The 22958-nt window shown below is 46.0% G+C and overlaps 1 protein-coding gene across 5 annotated transcripts in view; it reads left to right on the top strand.

Annotated features, from left to right (window-relative positions):
- SCMH1 (Scm polycomb group protein homolog 1) overlaps positions 1–18412 on the top strand; it is a gene marked incomplete at its 5' end in the record, with an annotated part of 94241 nt that extends 75829 nt beyond the window's left edge. For 3 of the 5 annotated variants that reach the window (XM_080690777.1, XM_080690780.1, XM_080690779.1), the window contains 5 exons: positions 898–1089; positions 9220–9414; positions 13466–13531; positions 17078–17220; positions 18209–18412. In XM_080690777.1, coding sequence (XP_080546903.1) covers positions 898–1089; positions 9220–9414; positions 13466–13531; positions 17078–17220; positions 18209–18334 — 722 coding nt within the window. In that variant the 3' untranslated portion in view covers positions 18335–18412. The remainder of the gene's footprint in view (positions 1–897; positions 1090–9219; positions 9415–13465; positions 13532–17077; positions 17221–18208) is intronic. The other 2 variants (XM_080690778.1, XM_080690781.1) reach the window with 1 other exon arrangement.
- Positions 18413–22958: the final 4546 nt, after the last annotated feature.

Genomic DNA, 22958 nt, shown 5'->3' with positions numbered 1-22958 from the left:
GCCAGATACTGACTAGAAAAGGGAAAGAAGATGACAGGCTCAGGTCTGCACAGGTGAGAAAGAGAACCTAAATAGCTAGCTGTGAGGTGTGCAGGAACTCAGACCAGGAGGAACTGGCTGCGTGGAGGATGGGAGCAGATAGGAAAAGAATGACTGCAGAAGGCTGGAAGGCCTCTCTGTGGCCTCCCCTTTGCTTCTCTACAGCAGCCTGTAGGGACTGGCCTTTACTTCCTCTTATCTGCTCTCACCTCTGCTCCTACTAGGGTTCTTCCTCTGCCCCCAAACTGGTTCCTGAGAGTGACCTATCTCCAAATTTCCTATTTCCTCAGTACCCTCAGAGACATATATACAGGCCTTTTGCTTTTCAAAAGCTAAGCTGATATTTTAAATAGAAATAAGGAGTAGAACAAAACCAAGCATGAAACAGTTCCAAATATTGCCAAAATTCTAGTGCCCTCATATAGATGGGAAATTATGTACCAAAACCATTGCTGGCAATGGCTGTATTCTCCTCTTCTGCCCAGCTTCTCTGTTCTTGGGCCGTTCTTATGAAAATAGCACCCTAAATGTACAGATTTCCTGGAAGAGGCCCAGCCAAGTGATGAAGCAGATAGAATTATGTTCGTAGTTGTTTTCACAGGTTGAGTGAAATCATTCCAGAGCCCTGGGGGTGCAGCAGACCTGGCCTGGCCACTCCCAGTATTGCATGCCCTTTGGAGTCGGAGGCAAAATCAAAGCCCTGAAGGGAGGGAGGGAAAGGGAGGGAGGGAGGCAACTTGGGCACTGATTGCCTTTGTGTAACCAGGTAAGCTTGAGACAGGCAGGAAGCTGGGCTCCTGCCTGCACAGCACTGCTCTGCCTGGCTGACGTGCATGCGTGGCTCTGTTAACTCCACAGCCGTGTTTGACCGGGAACAGCATACCCTCAACCTCCCAGCAGTCAACAGCGTCACCTACGTCCTTCGATTCCTGGAGAAGCTCTGCCACAACCTTCGAAGTGACAATCTGTTTGGCAACCAGCCCTTTATTCAGACTCACTTATCACTTACTGCCACAGAGTACAGCCACAGCCACGACAGGTACCTACCAGGTAGGAGTTGGGATGGGACCTGGGCTGAGGGTGGGCAGAGCTGGCAGCAGCACCTGCAAGGCCCGGGGCTGGCCCTCAGACCTGCTAGACTGGCACCTACTTCCAGAGATCTGCTTTTCTGTTCCTCACCTGGGACACATCTGAGACTTCTTGGTTTCCTGTTACCTTTGCTGTTTTCAGGATTTTATTTTCTGTTTCTAGAATTACCCTTGTTTCTTCTGGACCCTTATTCTTAGTAAAGGTTGGCTCATAATTTCCCTTCTGAGCTCCAAACAGTGTATGGAACCACTGTAAAGTCACAGCAGGTCTCCTAGTATGAACCTGGCAGCAAAGGCCTAATATAGCCCTCTTGCCGGCAGGAAGGTTTAGTCTCAAGCTAGAGATTGAGAAACTTGCTCCCTGGTGATTGGCCGTCTGTTCTTTCCTTTGGCACATGGCCTAACTCTTCCAGCACTGCCAGTCTAGCAAGTCAATTCAAGTTTCTGTTATTTCCAACTAGATTGGAAAATAACTTTTTTAGTTAACATACCAGACCCACAATGGGAAAGCGGATGCCACGTGGCTGGGTCAGTGACTAAGCACTTCGGGGAGAGGTTGAAGAGCAAATGGAAGTTGCATCTGCATTCTGGAGTGCAGGACACAGAACCGAGGAGGGAAGGAAACACGACTTAATCATAGCAAGGTAGGGTACTGTTGAGAGGGAGGAAAGACTGGGCTGTGTCCTGAGCAAAGGGACAGAGGCAAGGTGCCATGCTGTGCTGTCTACCCACGGGAGAGCATGCATCTGAAAGGTGCCCCTCGGACCTTTTTCTGCAGAAGTCTAGATCCTAGGCTGCCTTCCATATTGTCTTTCATTGTAGTCTTGGTGGATAACTTCCTATTTAAGTGCCACTTCTGGAGAAGTGTCTCCTCGCCCTGTCCCCTTCTTCTCTGCCCCATGTACACTTGTGCATTCAAAGGAGCATTGCTTATGTGATTGGAGGTAGAGCAAAAGATACCTGACTTCCAGATACTCCTGTGGGGATCATCTGGCACCTCAGCCATATCTGTGCCACCTGCCTGGTTCTTTTTGTCAGAGGGAACTTTTCACCCAACCTGCTCTAGATTGCTTTCTTTCAGCATCAGACTCTGAGAACAGGAAAAGGTTTTCTTACCTGCATCAGAATGTTGTATGGCACATTGCTGAAATTGGTACAGACAAAGGCAAGTTGTTAAATATCCCCAGATATTGGCGTTTTGGACCTCTGAGCCATAGCTCAGTAATGAAGTAATGAAATTTTAAAAACAGAGCTAAAGGAAAGGAGGTAGCATTTCCATGAATGTAGATACTAGTCTAAAGAAATATTTCTCAAAGAACCAAGAAAAGGTTATTCAGGGGGTGAGGCAAAAGGATTGCAAGTTCAAAGCCAGCCTTGGCCACTTAGTGAGACACTGTCTCAAATTTTTAAAAGGCTGGGGTTATAGTCCTGTAGTAAAATACCTTGGGTTCCATCCCAAGTACTACCAAAAAAAAAAAAGAAAAGAAAACAGAGCGAGCCGGGCAAGGTGGTGCATGCTCGTAATCCCCGCACTTGGGAGGCAGAGACAGGAGGATCGTGCAGGTTCGAAGCCAGCCTCGGCTGGCTTAAGAGACCCTGTTTCCAAATAAAAAGTATAAAATAGGTCTGGGAGTGTAGCCCGGAGGTAGAAGGGTTTCCAGGAACCCCAGTACCACCAAAAGAAGGAAGGAAGGAAGGAAGGAAGGAAGGAAGGAAGGAAGGAAGGAAGGAAGGCAGGCAGGCAGGCAGGCAGGCAGGCAGGCAGGCAGGCAGGCAGGCAGGCGAGAGAAAGGAAGGAACAAAGGAACTGAGGAAAGTATACTAGCAGCTGCATTCAGAGACTGGCTGGGATGTATTTATGTCATGAAGGTGGTTTGAGCCTGGGGCATGACCTATCCTGGGAATTCTGTTCCAGTTTACATCTCGCTGATTTAACTACCAGATAAGAAGAGCAAACTTTAGCCAGACTCTTCCTTCTTGCCCTACCAGCTAAGAAAAAGACAAAGAACACAGGTATCACTTTCCACCATTGCCCCCCCATCTCACTTCCCAGCTTTCAGGCAGATTGAGCCAACTCTCACCACCATCCTCTAATCTCTAAGCTCATTTGCTCACAGTGGGTATTCAGCAGGTTGTGTGCTTCCACCCTGTCTCTAGCTGCGTTCCTGAATGCGCATTTTAAGGTGCCTCAACAAGCCAGGGCCTTGCCTGGACTCCCAACTCCTCTGGACTTGGTAGATAGTCTTGCCTGCCTGCATGCCTGCGTGCATGCATGCCTGTCTTGCCGACCCTTTGTTCTCTTCTGATCCTTTATCAGTTTGTGTGTTTTTCTGATCATTTCTCAATGCTCTGCTGAAGAGCTCTGTAACTGTCTCTTGCTTCCCCCTACACACTTCTACTAGTTTGACATGTGTAGATACTGCGTCTGTTGTCTGAGTGCTTAAAGGAGCCTGCTCCTTCCTTTTTGGCTCCATACTACCCTACCCTTTAACTGACCATGCACTTCCCTCCTTCTTTTTTTTTTTTTTTTTTTTTTCTTCAGTATTGGGGATGGAACCCAGGGGTATTCTACCTCCAAGCAACACCCCAGCCCTACTTTGTATTCTTTATTTTAAAACAGTCTCACTGAGTTGAAAAGAGCCTCACTAAGTAGTAGCTGAAGCTGTCTGTGAACCACAATCCTTCCTATCTCAGCCTCCCAAATGCTGGGATGCTGGTATTACAAGCGTTTGCCACCACACTTGGCTGACCATGAGTTCTTTTTTTGGGGGCTCTGAGGATGGAACCTGGGGGCATTCCCCCTGCCCTATTTTTTATTCTTTATTTTGAAACAGGGTCTCACTAAGTTGTGGAGGGCATAAGTAGCTGAGACTGTCTGCAAACCGCGATCCAGTCTCAGCCTCCCAAATCCTGAGATAACAAGCTTGCACCACCATGCCTGGCTTGACCATGACGTCTAATATGGTAGATAGCCACCAAAAGCTCAAGACAGTTCCTATCCCATTATACTTCCTTGCCTAAGTCCAGACTGTTACTTTTTCACTGTTTTATTTTGAAAACTCTAAAACCTACAGAAAAATTGCAAATATGTATATATATATTTATATCTTTTTTTTTTTTTTGGTGGTGGTACTGGAGTTTCTGGAAACCCTTCTACCTCCGGGCTATACTCCCAGACTTATTTTATACTTTTTTTTTTGGAAACAGGATCTCTTAAGCCAGCATGGCTGGCTTCAAACCTGCGCGATCCTCCTGTTTCCACCTCCCAAGCGTGGGGATTACCAGCGTTCGCCCGGCCATTAATGTTCTTTATAGCTGTATTTTTCCTAGTCCAGAGTCCAATACAAGATTTTGTTTTGCTATCTTCTTTATAGAGACCAGTTCTCTAGTTTCTTTCTAGCTTCCATGATAAGACATTGGCATTTGAAAGAACAAGACCAGTTGTTTTGGTTTAGGTTATCAAATACTTGTTTGAAACACCATCTCATGCCAGACGTGGTAGTGCACGCTTGTAATCCCAGTACCTGGAGGCCAAGACAGGAAGATCACAGGTCACAGCCAGCCTCAGCTATTTAGTGAACTTCTCCACAACTTAGTGAGACCCTATTTCAAAATAAAGAATAAAAAATAGGTCTGGAGGTGTAACTCAGAGGTAGAACAGCCCTGGGTTTCATCCCCAGTACCGAGGGCGGGGGAAACACAACCTCATAACATCTGATTACAGACAAAAACAAGAACACAGCCAGGCATGCATCTGTAATCCCATTACTTAGGAGGCTGAGACAGGAGGATCACAGGCTGAAGACCAGCCTCAGCAACTTAGGGACACTCTGTTTCAAAATTTTAAAATAACAACAACAACAACAACTATTATTATTATTATTATTAATTATTAAATAATTTAATAAATAATCTAATAATTGATCATTAAATTAATAATAAATTATTATTATTAGGGCTGGGGGTAGAGCTCAGAGGTAGAATGCCCTTGAGTTCAATCTGCAGTGCCTCCTAAAAAAAAGCATTAAGTACTTTGTGTCAGATTCTATAATGGACTCTGGGGAAACAGATAAAACAAACTCAAATCCTGCGCCCAAAGCGCTGAGAAAGGGAACTGTGTGGGCATGTGTGACTGAGAATGGAGCAGAGGTATTCTGGCCCAGCTACTCATGACAAGCAAGGACGGGGTGAAGGAAGTGAGGGTGCATTCCTGGATAGCCAGGGTCAGGGCAGAGGCCCTGCAGAACCACACACATGCTGGGTCAAGGTGAGGGGTGTGGAAAACAGTGAGAGAGGCTCCTTTGGACCCCTGAGAGCTGAGAACGATAGACAGATACTGTTTGATTTACTGGTCCCACTGGCTTAATTTTAGCTATAACTGAAATCCACCCAGTATAGGTTTCCCAGGTTCCTCTCTGCCAGAGGAGGGAGGTTGTTTGTCCCAGAACAATGAGTTCCTCGCACCTTTCTTTGTAGTTGCCACCGGGATCTCTAGTGTTGGTTATAAAGTAGTTCTCCTGCCCACATTCCTAGACTCACAGAGACATACTGGGAAAATAGAATGAAAACCGTGAAGTAGCGTGGGGTTTCCTCTTCACCCTGTGGAACTCTCATCACCTCATAGAACTGTCAGTTTTCAAGGGACACACATGGTCGTGGTTAATTGTCTGGCACACATCTACTATCCAGGTTGCCAGACTCTGCTGCAGAGCAGTTTAAACATCAAGTTGTCAAGACCTCCCAGAGTCATTTTATTTAAGAGATCCTCCATTGTTGTTCATTTAAATACCCTGTTCCTTTCCTTTGTAATAATTACAATAGCTTTTAACTTTTAATCTACCTAAGTTTTGTCATTCTTCTCACTAGACTAAATATTTTCTGAGGAGAGGGGCAGTTTAGTTTTTTGTTTGTTTGTTTAACATTCTCAGTATCCATCGCCCTGTCACATGGTGAGTATTTAACAGAAAGGACATCTTCAGAGAGGGTTGTCTTCTAACATGGGTGTGCCTTCAGCATGCGTAAGGGTTGTGCTGGTGTGAGGATCTCTGTCCACAGTTCTAGTTCTGTGCTCACTCGGTTCATCCTGCAGGGCAAGCGTGGGTATGAGCATGGAATCCTTGAGCCTGCCCTGGAGGTAATGGAGTGGTCACCTGACTTTTGCTTAAGTACTCTCAATGACAGGTTTCTCTCTTTGGGTTTTGGGAAATTTTATTTTGGGGCAGTTCTCATGACTAAAGTTCCCCCTTTTTTTTTTTTTTTTTTTTTTTTTTTGGTGGTACTTGGGGTTGAACCCAGAGGCTTTCTACCTCCGGGCTATACTCCCAGACCTATTTTATATTTTATTTGGAAACAGGGTCTCAATAACATTGCTGAGAGCCTCACTAAGTAGCTGAGGCTGGTTTTGATCCTCCTGTCTCAGCCTCCCAAGCACGGAGATTACAAGCGTGCTCCACCACGCCTGGCTAAGTTCCCCTTTTTCTAATTGAAAATAACTTTTTATAACAACTACCCCCTTTTCTATTTTCTGCATTCCAGAAGAACAAATCTGCCTCCAGCCCTTTTCCTTTCCCATGGTACCCCTAGAATATTTGTCTCCTATGACTTTTCTCCAAACTCTTCTTCCCCAGGCTCTCCAGACTCTACTTTTGCCATGATCTGAAGGCCCCTCAGCATCATGCTGGCCATCCTCCATTGGGAATGCAAGCTGGGCAGGTCAGCTTTGCAGTGGGATACTCTGAGAAAGTCTGCTTCTTGCACAGGACAAGGGCCATCTGTACCCCATGCCTCGCAGAGCAGCTGCACTCAGAGCTCTCAACAGCTGCTCCTGAGTGATGATTGCTGTCGTGTCTCCAGTACATCAACCATAAATCTAACTTACACTGACCCTAAATGGTTGAAGATTTTTCGTCTACATCCTATAGATGAGCAAACCAAGTCCCAAAAAAAGACATTGATTATTGACAAATGACCATGCCAAAAATAGAGCGCATCTCCTAGCCCCAACTTCAGATTCCCAAGCCAGTGAGATTTTTTGTTATTTTAGAACATTTTTTTTGCAAAGGTAAAATTATATGAACCTCTAGTGTGTAAATCCAGAGTTGTTTCAGCAGAAGCTGGAATGAGACCCAGAACCTTGTGCATATTCCTCCCCCAACTCTATGAGCACAGTTGGAAAGTGTTGTGGTCTTCTACCTAGACTTTGTCCTACTGATGGCAGCCAGGGCCCTGCAACAGCCCTTAAGAGAACTAGACCTCCTAGAGCTTTGGGCATGAGGCTTCTATTTTTCTAGTACATCTCTTAAGAAAAGAACTTAATGACCTTACCTAGTCCAGCTACCATCAGTCTAGATTTTCAGATCCCTCAACTCAGATTCCAGATTGCGGTTAACGTACTTTGCACTGCTGAGAGGAAGAGACTCCCACTGGTGCGCATCGCATCTTGTGAGCCCTGGCACTGTCATCAGGATTATTCATCACATCTCTTAGCTTCTGTGAGGAAGGTGGCACCAACCCCAGCTGAGTAAAACAAGGGCTAGAAAGGTGATGAAACTGCTGACAAATGCAGAAACTACAACCGTTTTTTTCAGAGTATGGTAGAGAGCTTAAGTTTGCTGCTTTAACTATGAGTGATAGCGAAATAAAAATTCCTCACATGTTGATATTCCATTTTCTCATTAAATGTTCTCCCTTCCCTGTTTTACATATAAGGAAACTCAGAGAAGACATGCTACTTGCCTAGGATCACATATCTAGTGAAAAGCAGAAGGCAGGTGTTAGAACCCAGGTATCCTGCTTTGTGGATTGGGTTTCTATTCATGTTTCAAAGTAGAACCCCTTCTGAAAAATAGGAATCAGAAACTTCATCTGCAGAAAGAAACTGGGACATGATTTAGGTAACCTGAAGTCTCAGAGACTTCTCTTTCAAAACTATTTCTAGGAAAGGGCATCAACAGAGTTAACCTCCCTGTAGAGTGAATAATTGCTAGATTTGGCTTTGAGCTCATGATTAATGAGCAATTTTAGGTATTGGAAAATAGTCCTAAAATCCTAAACCTTACTGCCACTGAGGTCTTCTTGTATGCCAGATAATGAATTTAGTATTCATCAGAGGCCCTGAGTGAATCCTAAGCATTATCTAAACACCTGATCCCTAAGGAGAATGCACAGGACAGTGATATGGTCTGGTAACCAAGATCCCCTCCCGCACAGATTTGCTGCGGACAGGGCTGAGGAACTGGCTTGGTCTGAGTAGATCTGGGCACGAGAAAGTCAGCTTCAGGTTCTGCAGTGCCATGGCTAGGCGCCGCTGCCTGTTGTTCAGCCGTGGGTTGGGTATAGCTACATCAGGGAGAGATTTCTTTCCAGAAGCGTCATAGCCATTCACTTCTGATGTCCTCTGTCCTCATGCCCTCAGAAAGCTTCCCATGGGGCAGATGAGCTTCCCACCAGCTTTGCGTGGTATTGGTGAGGAGACTGAGGTTTTCAGAGAAGCAGTCTGCTGAGTGGCAGAACCACATTCTAAACCTGCCCTGCGTCGTCATGCCCAGTTTCTCCCCAGTGTACAAACTGCTTCCTTGGAATGGTTTTGTGGAATGGGATAAATAAAAAAGGAGGGAACAGATGAAGGAGTAGGCCTCTGCAGACAGGCCTTTAACCAGGCATTCAGAAGCATTTCTGAGATGTCCTGCCAGTTGAGAAGTGTCAGCCTCTAGAGGATCCTCATCTGAACCAAAGCATCCCTCTCCACCACCCCTATTCCCTGCTCTGGCACCTTCCCACTAAGGAAATCTCTTCTATCCTGGAATACCTCCGTTTTCCCAAAGTTCTCCTTATCCATAAAAAGCCTATGACATTTAGATGAGAAAGTACCTCAAAGACTATCAAGTCTAAAAGGAAGAGTCTCTGAGGAGACCAAAGTCCAGAAGGTGGCACTGAGTTTGGCCCAGGATACATATCCTACTGAGAGCCAAAGCCATGGCCAGGGCCTCCTGTCCTGCTGGTTCTTGCTCCTCTCCGCAGGCAATTGGAATCCAGCACTCTGGCATTCCTTCCAAGCTGACCCCACTCCAACCCTGATTTTATTGTTTTCTAGGTGAAAAATTTGTCCTGGGGAATAGTCTGGCCCGGTCCTTAGTTACACACCCAGACTCCATGGACTCTGCTTTGAATCCCACCAATTTTGTCAGCACCTCCCAAAATCTTCGCGCTCCTGGGTACCGGCCCTTGCTTCCTTCCTGTGGCCTCCCACCGGGCACTGCCTCAGCTGTGCGCAGGCTGTGCTCCAGAGGTAAGCTGACCAGAGTTCTGGCCCTCCTGCTTCCTCCTTCCTGCCCTTCCTCCTGTGCTCTGGGAAGCCAGGGAGAACCTAGTTCTGTCACCTCTGCAAGGTGGTCAGACTTCTGGGCGTGATGGCGCACGCTTGTAATCCCCACGCTTGGGAGGCTGAGACAGGAGGATCGCACAGGTTCAAAGCCAGCCTCAGCTACTTAGTGAGGCTCTCAGCAACTTAGTGAGACCCTTTTTCCAAATAAAATAAAAAAAAAAGATGGTCAGACTGGGGTTATATCAGGCTCCAGGGAGGTAACTGAAGCTCTAGGATTGATTTGAGAATAATAGAAACTAAAAGCCAAAGACCTAGAGCCAAAAGGAATGGAGAAGATTCATTTTTTCATTCATTAGCCACTTACCTGAACACCATCTGTGTTTACCATGGACATGTAAAAGTTTGTGTTTTATCCCTAAGGTCTTGTGGGGGAGACAAATACTTAATAAGGAAATTGTAAGCCAGGCATGGTGGCACATATCTATAATCCCACTACTTGGGAGGCTGAGACAGTAGGATCACAGGTTCAAAACCAGCTTTAGCAACCTAGCAAGACCCTGTTTATAAATTAATTAATTAGTTAATTAATTAACTTTAAAAACAAGGCTGGAGGTGTGGCTCAGAGGTAGAATGCCCCTGGGTTCACATCCCAATACCACAAAAAAATAATAATTATAAAATTTTGAATGCAGTGACAGAGGTATGCTGTAGATACTATGAAAACTGCAAGAAGGGACACCGAATCACACTTGGCATGTAAGGGATTCTTCCTTGAGAAAGTGGCACCTTGTCTAAGACTGTACGAAAGTCCAAGGCAGGGTGGGAGATGTTTCCAGGAAGAGGGGACAGCATGAGCAACAGCAAAGGGATAGGAAGTAACACAGATGATGCCAGGCCTATGTATAGTTTATATTGCTAAAACATAAAGTGTAATACCTGGACATCACCAAGAAAACCTGGAAAGGTCAGGGCTTTTATCACTAAAAACCTTAAGTGCCATGCTAAAGAGTTAGTTGATCTTCTTTTGTGTGTGTGTATACAGTATCGAGGATGGAACCCAAGGCCATTCTGCCTCCAAGCTACACCCCCTGCCTGATTTTTTATTCTTTATTTTGAAACAGGGTCTCACTGAGTTGCAAAAAGCCTCAGTAAGTAGCTGAGGCTGGCCACAAACTGCAATCCTCCTGTCTCAGCCTCCCGAATGCTGGGATTACAAGCGTTCACTACCATGCCCGACCGAGTTAGTTGATCTTGAAGACAATGTGGGACTAACAGAGGCTTTTAATTAGAGGCAAGGCATAAAAGGTTTGTGTTTTTGTTGTTGTTGTTGTTGTTTTTTGTTTTTTGTTTTTTTTTTGGTGGTACTGGGGTTCCTGGAAGCCCTTCTACCTCCGGGCTACACTCCCAGACCTATTTTTACATTTTTTATTTGGAAACAGGGTCTCCTAAGCCAGCGCGCGCGGCTGGCTTCGAACCTGCGCGATCCTCCTGTCTCTGCCTCCCAAACGCGGGGATTACAAGCGTGCGCCACCACGCCCGGCGAAAGGTTTGTGTTTTGAATAGACCACTATCTGCTCAGTTGAGCATGGATTTGAGGAGGGATAATACTAGGAAGACCAGTTTAGAGTTTACAAGAAATGATTAAGGCCTGAATTTGAGGATTGTGAAGAAGGAGGGAGTGGCAGTATCTCCCAGATTTAGACACTTATCTATATGTGGTGGCAGGGTAGATAGTGGTGCCGTTCCCAAGAAGGGTCCCAGGGTTCATCTAGGAGATGCCCATCAGGCATCCACTGTGCGGGTCCGATTCGTGAGAGCAATACTGAGCTGAAGTTAAGTATTTAGGAATAACCAACATGTAGATAATAGTTGAAACAGCGAAGTGAATGCCTTCCCAGAAAGCATGAGGAGAATGGGAGAAGAGATGACCAAAAATGGAGTCCTGAGAACCGACAAATTTCAGGAGATGGAGACAAAAAAAGGATCCCACCAAGAAGGCAAAATAACATTCAGAGCGAGGTCAGTGAGAAGTTAGTAGTATACTGGCCAGGAGAGGTGTCCTCAGGAGATCACAGCTGAGTGTGCTGCAGTACACAGGGCCTGGAAGATGTCTGCTGGGTCTAGCAGTTTGTGGGCATTTGGGCATAATCAGCAAGAGTGGCCTCAGTGCTGGGGGAGGGTGACAAAGGCAGATTGTAGTGGATGGGGATATATCAAGGGCATTTTAAGAATAAATAAAGAGGGTAGTGAGAGGGCCTGTAGAATAAAAGAAGGTCTTTTAGAGTGGGAACACTTGAGCATGTTTGACAGTAGACAACTTGAGCTTTTCAAGAAGTTAAAAATATAGGAAAGAAAAGAAAGCCCGGGGTTGGTGGGAAGGAAGAAAGATCAAGGGAATAGATAGATGAATGCATCTTAGGCCAGAGGAAATATACCTTCTCAGGGTGGGAGGCAAGATTGTGTCCATCAGAGAACAGAGAAAGAGCTTAGAAATGTTGAAATATTGGACCAGTCATCAAGAAGACAGGAGAAAGTGGCTCACGAAGAACATGATGGTCAGGCATACACCTGTAATCCTAGTACTTGAGAAGCTGAGATAAGAGGATCACAGGTTCAAGACCAGCCTCACCAAACTAGGGAGACTCTCAATAACCTAACAAGACCCTGTTTGAAAACAAAAAACAAAAGCTGGGCATAGTGATAGACGCCTATGATCCCAGTATTTGGGAGGCTAAGAAAGGAGAATCACAGGTTCGAGTCCAGCCTCAGTAACTTAATGAGGCTCTCTACAACTTAGACCCTGTTTCAAAATAAAATAGGCCTGGAGGTATACCTCAGAGGTAGAATGCCTCTGGGTTCAAGATCCCAGTAAAACAAAAATAAAAATAACAAGGGCTAGAGGCATAGCGTGGAGGTACAATGACCCTGGGTTCAGTCCTCAATACCACAAAAAGAAAGAAAGAAAGAAAGAAAGAAAGAAAGAAAGAAAGAAAGAAAGAAAGAAAGAAAGAAAGAAAGAAAGAAAGAAAGAAAGGGAGGGAGGGAGGGAGGGAGGGATAGATCAGGAACCCAGGTATGCTTGGAGAACTAGTTTCAAGAGCTATGGTTTTTTTCTGTGTTTTTTAGCAAACTAGATATAGATGAGAAAAGACAATTTGAGAAGAGTAGAAAGGAGCAGATGAACATGTGAGGAAATCCGTGGGGCCTGGACAGTGAGGATCATGAGCTGTGAGGTTTGGGTTGGGAAAAAGTGTGCAGTGATGACTGCAGTGGGCATAAGTCTCAAGAGTTAGAAAAAGGAGAAGCTGGCTTGGGGTCAGCAAATGAGATATTTAAAATTTTGAAGTACACTTGTTCAAAATGATGGCAAGAAACAGGCAGTTGAGTCACCTTGGCAGTAGGTATCCATAGTAAAGTAGGGTAGAAGTTGCTAGAGGCATGGTGATTGAATGGATTGCCTCTAAGAATAATGGCAGGAATTGGGGTAGAACAGTAAGTGGCAAGCTAAGTACCAAAAAGTCTTCGTTTAATAAGGGGCAGTAACCCAGAGATCTAGACACAACAGTGACCAGGAAGAGCAGATGGTTGGGTACATATGTGGTCTGGCGACCATGAGCTTTCATAAGAGGATGGTCTAGAGGCAGCAGTGGGAAGCCAGGAAGATGCCATCTCCACACCCCAGTCTGCCCCCCCCCCAGGGATGTGTAAGATGCGAAGGAATAAAAAGACTCCATCAGCAAGATGAGCAATGACAGGTGACCTCAGGAGAAGGAGGGAGAGCTTTCGTGAAAAGTGAGATGAGGAAGAAACCCGTGGTGTTCCCACCACCCTGGCCAGGTTGCAAAATGGGCTAGAAAGAGACCTTAAGTAAGGTCGAGCTGAAAGCTGATTCTAGTGTCACTCCCCTCCCTGCCTGTAACCTGGGTAAGCTGTCTCACCTCTCAGGTCGTCCTGTATGCAGAACATTCCACACATGGAAACTGGATCTGCTGATACCACCCTGCTCTTTCCACAGGAGTGTTAAAAGGATCAAAAGAAAGAAGGGATGTGGAATCATTTTGGAAACTAAATCATTCCCCAGGTATGTGGAGTTTCACTATGACTGTTGTTTCCCCGGGCCTTTTTCTGCTAGGGGAGCTTTGTGATAGGCTACCTCTAGTTACACTGGCCTCAGATGGCACTGTGCTCTCCCAGGAACTCCACTCTTCCTTTGGAACACATTGTGAGTCTGTCTGCCAGGTTATAATCTGAACTTCTTTTGACCCTGAGAGCTTCATAAGGCTAGAGGCTTCTGTTGGCCTTAGAATAACGTGTCTCTAAGAATTTAGATGTTGAGTCCATCCCCTGACTTATTTCATTAATCCGAGAGATTAGGCATGAGTGTTCATCTGGCACATCCTCCTGTGGCTGTGCCTCACCTGCTGCAGTCATTCCCACACTGAGACAATCAGCCTTCTTTGCAGGGCAGCTGCCAGTTGCACACAATGGCAGGGTGGTGGGGGAGGTGCTGAACTAGGCTATCTGCAGAAACAGGAATAGGAGAAGCTAGAGAAGGGGCACTAACTTTTCTCCTTCCTAGCTGTGTGGTCTTGGGCAAGTCTCTTCATTACTCTGGGCCTCGGTTACCTCCTCTCTAAAGATGGTGATGATACCTCCTTCCTTCCAGGACTGTTTTAAAGGTCACATGCGCTGACAGTGGCGGGGCTTGTTTATGATTTATATAACAGCGTTCACATAGTGGACCACTTTCTCCACTATCACTTGGTGCAGGCCATTGTTCTCTCTTCCCTGGATTATTAAATAGCTAGCTTCCTTTTCAACTGTTCTTTCTTGCTTCTATCCTTTTACCCCTCCCCCATCTAAAGTCTGTCATCCACACAGGCCATGAGAGTGATCCTTTTCAATATAAGTTAGTGTGTGCCACTCCTATGCTCAAAACCTACCTGTCACTGAGAGAAGCCAGTGGTTTCCAGTGGCTTACAAAGCCCTCCATTGTCTGTTAATACCTAAATGTCCCTCTCCAGCACACACAGACATTATTCCATGCCACTGTCTCCCTCATCCTCCCCTCCAGCACTCTGACCTTCCTGCTTACCTTGAACATGCCAGTCACTCTTCTGCTGCAGGGCTTTGCTCATATGTCACCATCTTAGAGACATCACTCTTGACCATTGCAAGAGTTACAGCTCACTCCCACCTGCTCACATGGAGTGTATAACCTCACAGAAGTACGCTGACCAACAAGCAAATAAATAACAGCATTGTATATGTGAATTATCTTAGTCCATTTGGGCTGCTATAACAAGATGCTGTAAACCCATTTTGATAAACAACAGAAACTTCTTTCTCCTAGTTCTAGAGGCTGGAAGTATAAGATCAAAGTGCCAGCAGACCCAGTGTTTGATGAGGACCCTCTTCCTGGTTAACAGAGGCCTTTTTTGCTATAACCTCACATAGCCTAAGGGAGAGGAATGGCTCTCAGTCCTCTTTTATTTTTTTTTAAAAAAGGACAAATTTGCTAGGCATGGTAGCACATGCCTGGAATTCCAATACTTAAGAGGCTGAGATAGAAAGATCACAGGTTTGAGGCCAAACTCAATAACTTAGACCTTTTTCAAAATAAAAAATAAAATTGGGCTGGGTGTAGCTTAGAGGTAGGATGCCCCCGAGTTCAATCCCTAGTACAAAAAAAAAAAAAAGAGTATTAATCTCATGAAAATTCTACCCAAAGTCCTACCTCCTTATACTATCACCTTGGTGGAGGTAGAATTTCAATATATGAATTTTAGAGGAACACAGATAGATAGATAGATAGATAGATAGATAGATAGATAGATAGATAGATAGATAGGCCGGCAGGCAGAGACAGACTGGGGATTGAACCCAGGGACATTCTATGTCTGAGCTATACCCCCAGCCCTTTTTATTTTATTTTATTTTCTTATTTTTAAACAGGATCTCACTAGGTTGTTGAGTTTCACTATGTTGCTGAGGCAGCTCTCAAACCTGTGATCTTCTTGTCTCAGCCTCCCAAGTATTGGGATAACAGACAGGCATGGGACATTGCATCCAGCTTCATAATGGATATAAGAGCAGGGAAAAGTAAGTAGCTCACAGAGCCCCCTCTAACTCTGCCAACTTATACTCCTTAAAAGTTGTTGAGATATCTGTAACTCTAGTCCCCTGGTCTGTTCAATGCTCAACCATAGCTTGAAAGAAAATTTGCTAGAATCTCTTCCTCAGAAAGGAGGGGTTGGGCCAGCCGAGCTAAATGTGCTTTGACTTTTTGAACCAGGACCCAGAATGAAGGAAAATGGGAGGAGATTCTTAGCCTTTTCAGGAGATAGTTAAAGATTCAGCCTTTCTACTCTCACAAGCACATTTTAGCTCTTACATTTAGTAGTTGTATGGCAGGGTATCTCCAATATTGAGGATGCAGACATGAGCAAAGCCAGTACCTGCCGCAGTAGAGCCATTGTCGGGGGGGAGACAAGAATGCACAAGTAACTGCCGCATTCATTCATGTAACAGACACGCTTGGACAGCCAGTGTGCAGACCAAGCATGTTTTTATGTTGGTGACAGGGCAGCAACAAGATAGAGCATACAGAGGAGACAGGTAATAGGCATAAAATAAATGAATGTGTAAAATAATTCTGGGTGGTGATATGTGCTATGGGAAGAAAAAATGAGGCAATTGATTTGAGAGTGACTGGAATTGAGTCCTTTAGCTAGGAAGTCGGGAAAGGCTTCTTTGAGTAATCAGTGCTTGAGATGAGACATAAATGCTGAGTCAGACAGGGCATTCCAAACAGGTCAGAGGGCAAAAGTACAGCCCACTCGAGAAACAGAAAGAAAGCTAGTGCTCTGGAGCCTGGGGCTGGAGACAGCTGTGCGGTGCGAGACAAAGGAGGCCACAGGAAGAAGGACAGATGAGGCTGCCTCCGCCCAGTCAGCATGCTGATCAGTTTCAGTGTGGTCCAGGGGATCGACTTTTTTAAAAGCTACTTTTTAAAAGTTCCTGTGGCTGCTTTATAGAGAGTAGATTACTAGGCAGTGGGATGAGAAAACTATGTACAGAATGAGCTATTAAAACAAAATGTTTCATGTAGGAGCTGGTCCTCCAAGCCAAGTTCTGTTTAGCAAAGTTAGAGCTTGCCCAAAGTAAAGAACAGAATGAAGAGAAGCAGGCACATTCCTGGCAAAGGGGATAAGACACAGAAGGGTTCTGTGGCAGGGGATGGTCAAAATGCAGAGATGCCAGACCCCACAAGGGCCATAGCAGCTATGTTTGAGCCAAGATTCACTAGATTAATACTGAGACTCCTGGAAGCCAAGATAAAAACTGTTTTCTATCTGAGTATATTGGGCTTTAGTGAGGTCACCTAGAGTATTACCTACCCCTGTTTTTCTCCCCAATCCTCAAGGATTTCCAGACATCAGACTCTACACCTATAGAGCAAAGACTTGACTTTCCCTCTGCATAAAAGCTCTTGGCTCCCTAGGCTCCCTCAGCCTCTGGCCTTGCTCAGGCGCTGTCAAGAGCATCACACCGTTTGTGCCTGGTGAGTGCTGGGGATGTTCCAGCCAGTCCCTGCCCATTACAGTAGGTGCCTCCTATCCTGCAGGGTCAGACCGATACCTGGAGAGTCGGGATGCCTCTCGATCCAGTGGCCGGGACCCCTCCTCGTGGACAGTTGAGGATGTGATGCAGTTTGTCCGGGAAGCTGATCCTCAGCTTGGACCCCACGCTGACCTCTTTCGCAAACACGTAGGTGCTACTCCTGACCTCTCTCATATTCACTAGGAGTTTTGTTGCTGCAGCCTGTAGGCCCTTAAGGGCTGTATTTGTTCTCCATCCCTTGAAACAGAATGCAGAAGATGCCATGAAAACCTACAAAGAGAATCTGGGGTCTTAAACAGACCACTGAGCACTGCATTCACCTTATTCTATCAATGTAGGGTGATTCAGCCACATTCCTACTTGGTTTGTGGCCTGGGTTTCAGTTCTAGGCACGGAGACCTCATCTCTTTCCAGGAGTACTTGCTTCCCCATTCCTACCTGCCTGGGCATGAGAATCAGGGCCCTGGCCCAAATTAAGGAATCCCTAGCAAGCGGCCCTTAGTCCCCACCTCATCAGCCCCTCATCATCCACTCGCTCCTTGGAGCCTTCACCATCTTCCAGTGAGCACTTGGCTCACGGCCAGGCACTGCTCCTGATCCCTGCTCTGACCGTACTCCTGATTAGGGGCTCAAACCTGCATCCCACAGCTGCTACTGCTTGGTGCGGCTCTTCCTCCTGGCTCTCAGCAGGTCTGCCACCTGTCACTGAGCCTTTAGGTCTTTCACATCGGGTGGGTTTGCAGGGCTCTAGAACAGCCTGAAGGTCTCACTGCTGCTCAGGAGAGGCGATGAGTCACAGAATAGCAACTCAGGGTCAATATAAACAGGTGGTACAGGGACACCGGCTGGGAAGGCTTCCTGGAAGAGATGAAGTTGAACTGGGTATCAGAGGCTTGGAGGTAGGGAAACTGCCTCTCAGACAGCAGGGAGAGGCGCATGTGCAAGCCTGTGTGAGGGCCTACCTGGCTGGGGAGGAAGGATGCGTGAGACGGGAAGGAGGACAGCAGGCGCCAGTGTCACAGCAGGTGACCACACTTGATGTGGTTGGCCTCCCCTGGAGGCCTGTACCCAGAACCTAGGTCAGACTAAACAGGCCTCTGACAGTGCCTCCCCACTCTGCCCTGCCGCCCACCAGGAGATCGACGGCAAGGCGCTGCTCCTGCTGCGCAGTGATATGATGATGAAGTACATGGGTCTGAAGCTGGGGCCCGCACTCAAGCTCTCCTTCCACATTGACCGGCTGAAGCAGGGCAAGTTCTGAGCAGGAGGCCCAGCGAGACAACTGAGTGGCCAGGCAGATGGGGCATTCTCCTCGGAAGGAGGGCCGCCAGCCTGCTCCCGGCACCTCGTGGGTTCTGGGCACTCAGGACTCCAAGAGGCTGTGTAGAACCACCACTGCTACCCCTTCCCTGCCATGGTGTGTCCTTCCATGAAGGACCGAGGAGGGGAGTGTGGGCCCAGGGCTGGCACTGCTCTTCACCCAGCCCTGCCGTGTCTCTGAGGTCCCCTCTATTTATTTCTCAAGCCCAGTGGCTTCTCACCAGGAGTTCAGACTGAGACCTTCCAAGTGACAGAGGAAGAGGCCAACCCTAGGGCCTCAGGAGACCCTGGCATGCAGCCCCCTCACCAGCTGCCAGGCTTGGTATAATATCTCACTGCCGCACGGCCGCTGCCTTCCCACCACATCCCCAGACTCCAAACTCATGGTGCAGACCTTTACCTTTTTTAAACAAGTCATCTTTTCTTATTGCTAATTTATTCTCTGGTCTTGGGCAAAACCTCTGGGTAATGCTTATTTTGCACCAGACACTGAGTTTCAGGAGGAGGGAGGCCACCTTTCCCTGGTCCCAGAGAGGCTACCCCTATGGGCATGGCTCCTTTTCAGAGAACACTGTCCTGGGCACTTTCTGCTTGGAATGGACAGACTCACGTGCTCCCTGTGAGGAGGAGAGGTCCTGTCATCTCTTCCTCTGTTCCCTCACTGGGCCCCTTGTAGCCCCCAGCCCTGTCAGTGGAATGGGGGCTCTCCCACATGGTCCCTACCACAGCTCCTTGCCCTCACCAGAATTGCTGCAGAAGAAGATTGGGCCTACTAATTTTAGGCCAGAAAGGCCCTAAGTTGGGGGAGGGAAGGGTCTCCAGGCTGGAATGTCCTATGCCCTCCACTGCCCTCGTGCTTCTTTGTAAGCAGGTCAGCAGCACAGTTGTTCCTGCTATCGTCTGGACTTATTTTATGTCAATTTGTTTATAAATAAAAATCAATACAGATTCCAGTGTCTTTTTAATCACTTGAGAGCCAAATCACTGTATTCCATGAGCAGATCACCCCCTTCTCTTGGTCCTGATTTTCTCATATATAAAATGAGGAGCTTGGATGGAATGGTTCTTCAGAGATCTTCTAATTTCAGCAATCCTGAAGAACAGGCTAACATGCCCCCTAGGGCCCAGTGGCACACAGCCCCCTGGAAAGACAGCCTGGGAAGCCCGTCTCCATCCTCCAAGGGCTTTGTTCTGGTGCAACCAGGCAGGGGGGAGCACCAGGAGGGTCAGCAACTCCGTGGAGACTAGGGCTGGGTTCCTGCTCAGCCTCATGGGGCGAGGAGAGGTACAGGTCAGACCTGCATGGTACCCAGCACACTGGCCAGGGGCCCAGGACTCTAGCCTACGGCTGTATATCCCCGTTTATAATGGCAGAGGATTCTCAGGAGCTGGAAAAGGAGCAGGGAGCAGCTGTGCAGCACATGTGACCTGACCGTTACAGCTGGATCTGGAGTGCCCCCAGAGACTCGTGTTGAAGCCTGGCCCCGCGCAGCAGTGTTCAGAGGCGGCGGTCTGGGGAAGTGGGCGGTCTTGGGCTCTGGCCTCATCAGTGGACTAGTCTGTCAAGCGACTAAAGCTGATGGGCTATTGGGAAGTGGTAGAAGCTGCAGGAAGTAGCACTAGTGGGAGGGAGGGAGGCCTGTGGGCATGCCCTCGGATGCCATCTTGCCTCAGCCCTTGCCCTGTCTGCCACGCCTTCTACTATGGTGCTCTGCCTCATCTGGGCCCAGAGCGATGGAGCCAGCTGGCCATAAACTGAAACCTCTGACTCTGTGAGCCCAACTACATCTTCCCTTCTCTAAGCTGTTTTCTCAGAGTTTTTGTCTCAGTGATGACAGAAAGCTGAATAACACACTGATTGTGACAATAACGCTTTCATATCACTTCACTCTGCCCCACAAACTGTTCTACATGAATTAGAATTTTTACTGCATCTTTTTTTTAGCTTTATTTATTTATTTATTTATTTATTTTTTAAATTTTATTTTATTGGTGCACTGTATTCATACATCATAGTGGGATACAAACTTTTGTAGACATACATGCACACATCGCCCAGTCAGCCCCCACCCAATCCCCACCCCATTCTCTCCCCATCCCTCCCTCCTATGCTTGGCTTAGTGGTTGACATCTAGTATTATAGCAATTTATCCAAAATTAAAAATGTTAATCTCACATAACAGTTTCATTTGTCTGATACCAAGCTTTTGATAACTTAAAGATAACATTTCAATATTTCTTTTTGCTTTCTTTCTTACCAGAGCATATTTTTTTCTGTTTTTTTAGGTGAAACCATCATATATTCATATATTTATTTTTCAGAAAAAAATCTATCCTAATATGGAATATGAATTCTAGATACCCAAAACAATCTTGAAAAAGAACAAAGCTAGCAGATATATATTTTCTGATTTCAAACCATATAAAGCTACAATAATTGAAACAGTGTAATACTGTTCTAAAGGCAGATATATAAACCATTGGAGTTAAATACAAGCCCAGAGCTAAATTCTTCCCTATATTGTCAAGTTATTTTTGACAAGGTTTCCATGAACATTTGGTGGTGGAAATAATAATCTTTTAACTAAATATTGTTGAAAAATAATAATTACATGGAAAAGAATAAAATTGGACCCTTACCTAATCCCACATACAAGTATTAACTCAAAATAGATAAAAGACCTAAATATAAATCTTAAGACTATAAACTTTTAGAAGAAAATCTGGGTCATAAAACCTCACAACATTGAAATTGGCAGTGATTTCTTGGTTATGATTTCAATGGCACAGGCAACAGAAGAATATACAAACTCCCTAAAAAATAAAAAAAAATATTGTATATCCAAAGACAATGTAAACAGAGTTAAAAGTTACTAATAGAACTGGATAAAATATTTCCAAATGCTATATCTGAAGGTATATTAATATTCCAACTAGAAATCCTAAAAATTAACAACAATAAAGGCAAACAATACAATTTAGAGATAGGTAAAGACTAACAAAAATAATGAATCTCCACAGATAACCAATCTTAGTTGTCTGTTGGATGGAAAATCTTGTCTCTCTAGTTCTGGTGAGTGTTACCTATTTCTTCTTTGTAGTTAATCTCTTTGAGTATTTTCTCTAGCGCTGGTTTTGAAGACATAAATTCCTTCAGTTTCTGTTTGTCATGGAAGCTTCTTATTTCTCCATCTAATTTGATAGAAAGTTTTGCTGGATAGGAAATTTTTGGCTGGAAGTTGTTTTCTTTCAGAGTTTGGAATATGTTACTCCAAGCCCTTCTGGCTCTCATGACTTGGTTTGGGAAGTCTGGAGTGATTCTAATTGGTTTGCCTCTGAATGTCACTTGGCCCTTTGTTTTTGTTGCCTTTAAGATTCTCTGCTTGGCTTCCACATTGGTCATTTTGACAATTATGTGGCGTGGGGATCCTCTTCTCCGATCCTGTCTAAAGGGAGTTCTATAAGTTTCCTGGATCTGTGTATCAACCTCTTGCTCTATATTTGGAAAATTTTCTGCTATTACTTCCTTGAAGAGATTGTTGATCCCTTTGGTTTCACTTTCTTTTCCCTCCTCTATTCCAATAATTCTTAGGTTAGCTCTCTTCAGATGGGCCCATATTTCTTCCATGTCAGATTCCTGCTGTTGGATATTTTTTTCTAGATTAGAAACTATGCATTCATTTTTGGATTGCTCATCTTCTAAGAGCGAGATTCTGTTCTCCATGTGGTCTAATCGGTTGTTTGTGCTTTGAATTGAGGCCTTTACTTCATTAATTGCATCCTTTATCTCTTTTTGGCTCTCTCTGAGTTCTTTTCGAAGCACCTCTATTATTTCTACAGTTATTTTCCTGATTTGATCTTCTAGAGATCTCTGATTTTCTGTTTTATTGGGTTCTGATGTTGTGGGGTTGTGCGCATTCATTACTCCAGTGTTATTCCTCTTTCCCATGATTTCGGAGGTTTGTGCCTTCTCTGGGTTCTTCCCTTAGGTCACTATGACTTCACTTAAGGTGCTCTGGATCTCGAGTCTGTATTATCTCAGACCCCACTACTCCTTTACTGGGTTGTATCACAGAGTCTCCGACCCAGGGAGTCGATAGAGGCTGCTTTAAACTATGGGGGGTGCCAGGTTGCACGTTCTCCTATGGTGTGATATCTCTGCCACCACCACTCCCTCACTGGGTCAAGTCCCAGGAGGTAAAGTACTGGGATTTCTCCTCTGTGGCCTGCAATTTGACTCACTGTTCTTGAGTACGCAGATGTAGCTGTACTGGACTCTGTGAATTCACTGCTGCTGCCGCCGCCGGTGGCAATATGGCGCCTCTGCCACGCCCTCGGCCGTGAGGCTGGCGTATTTTTTCTTCTCTGGTTTTGATTTCCACTCTGAATCCCTGCAGCGTGTGCTGAGCTCGGCCACTGGGAGCTTTAGACGCTCTCGGCGTGGAGAAATCCCGCCTGGCTGTTCCGCAGTGGCTCACCTCGGCTTGCTGTAGCCGTCCGTTGAGTTCGCCGCTGCCGCCGGCAGTATGGCGCTGCTGCCGCGTCCTCGGGCGCGTGTGTCTCCT

This window comes from Muscardinus avellanarius (genome assembly GCF_963383645.1).
Source record: "Muscardinus avellanarius genome assembly, chromosome: 3".
In the NCBI taxonomy this organism is placed as follows: domain Eukaryota; kingdom Metazoa; phylum Chordata; class Mammalia; order Rodentia; family Gliridae; genus Muscardinus; species Muscardinus avellanarius.
The sequence above is the reverse complement of the archived record's forward strand: the minus strand, read 5'-3'. Positions and strand labels throughout refer to the sequence as shown.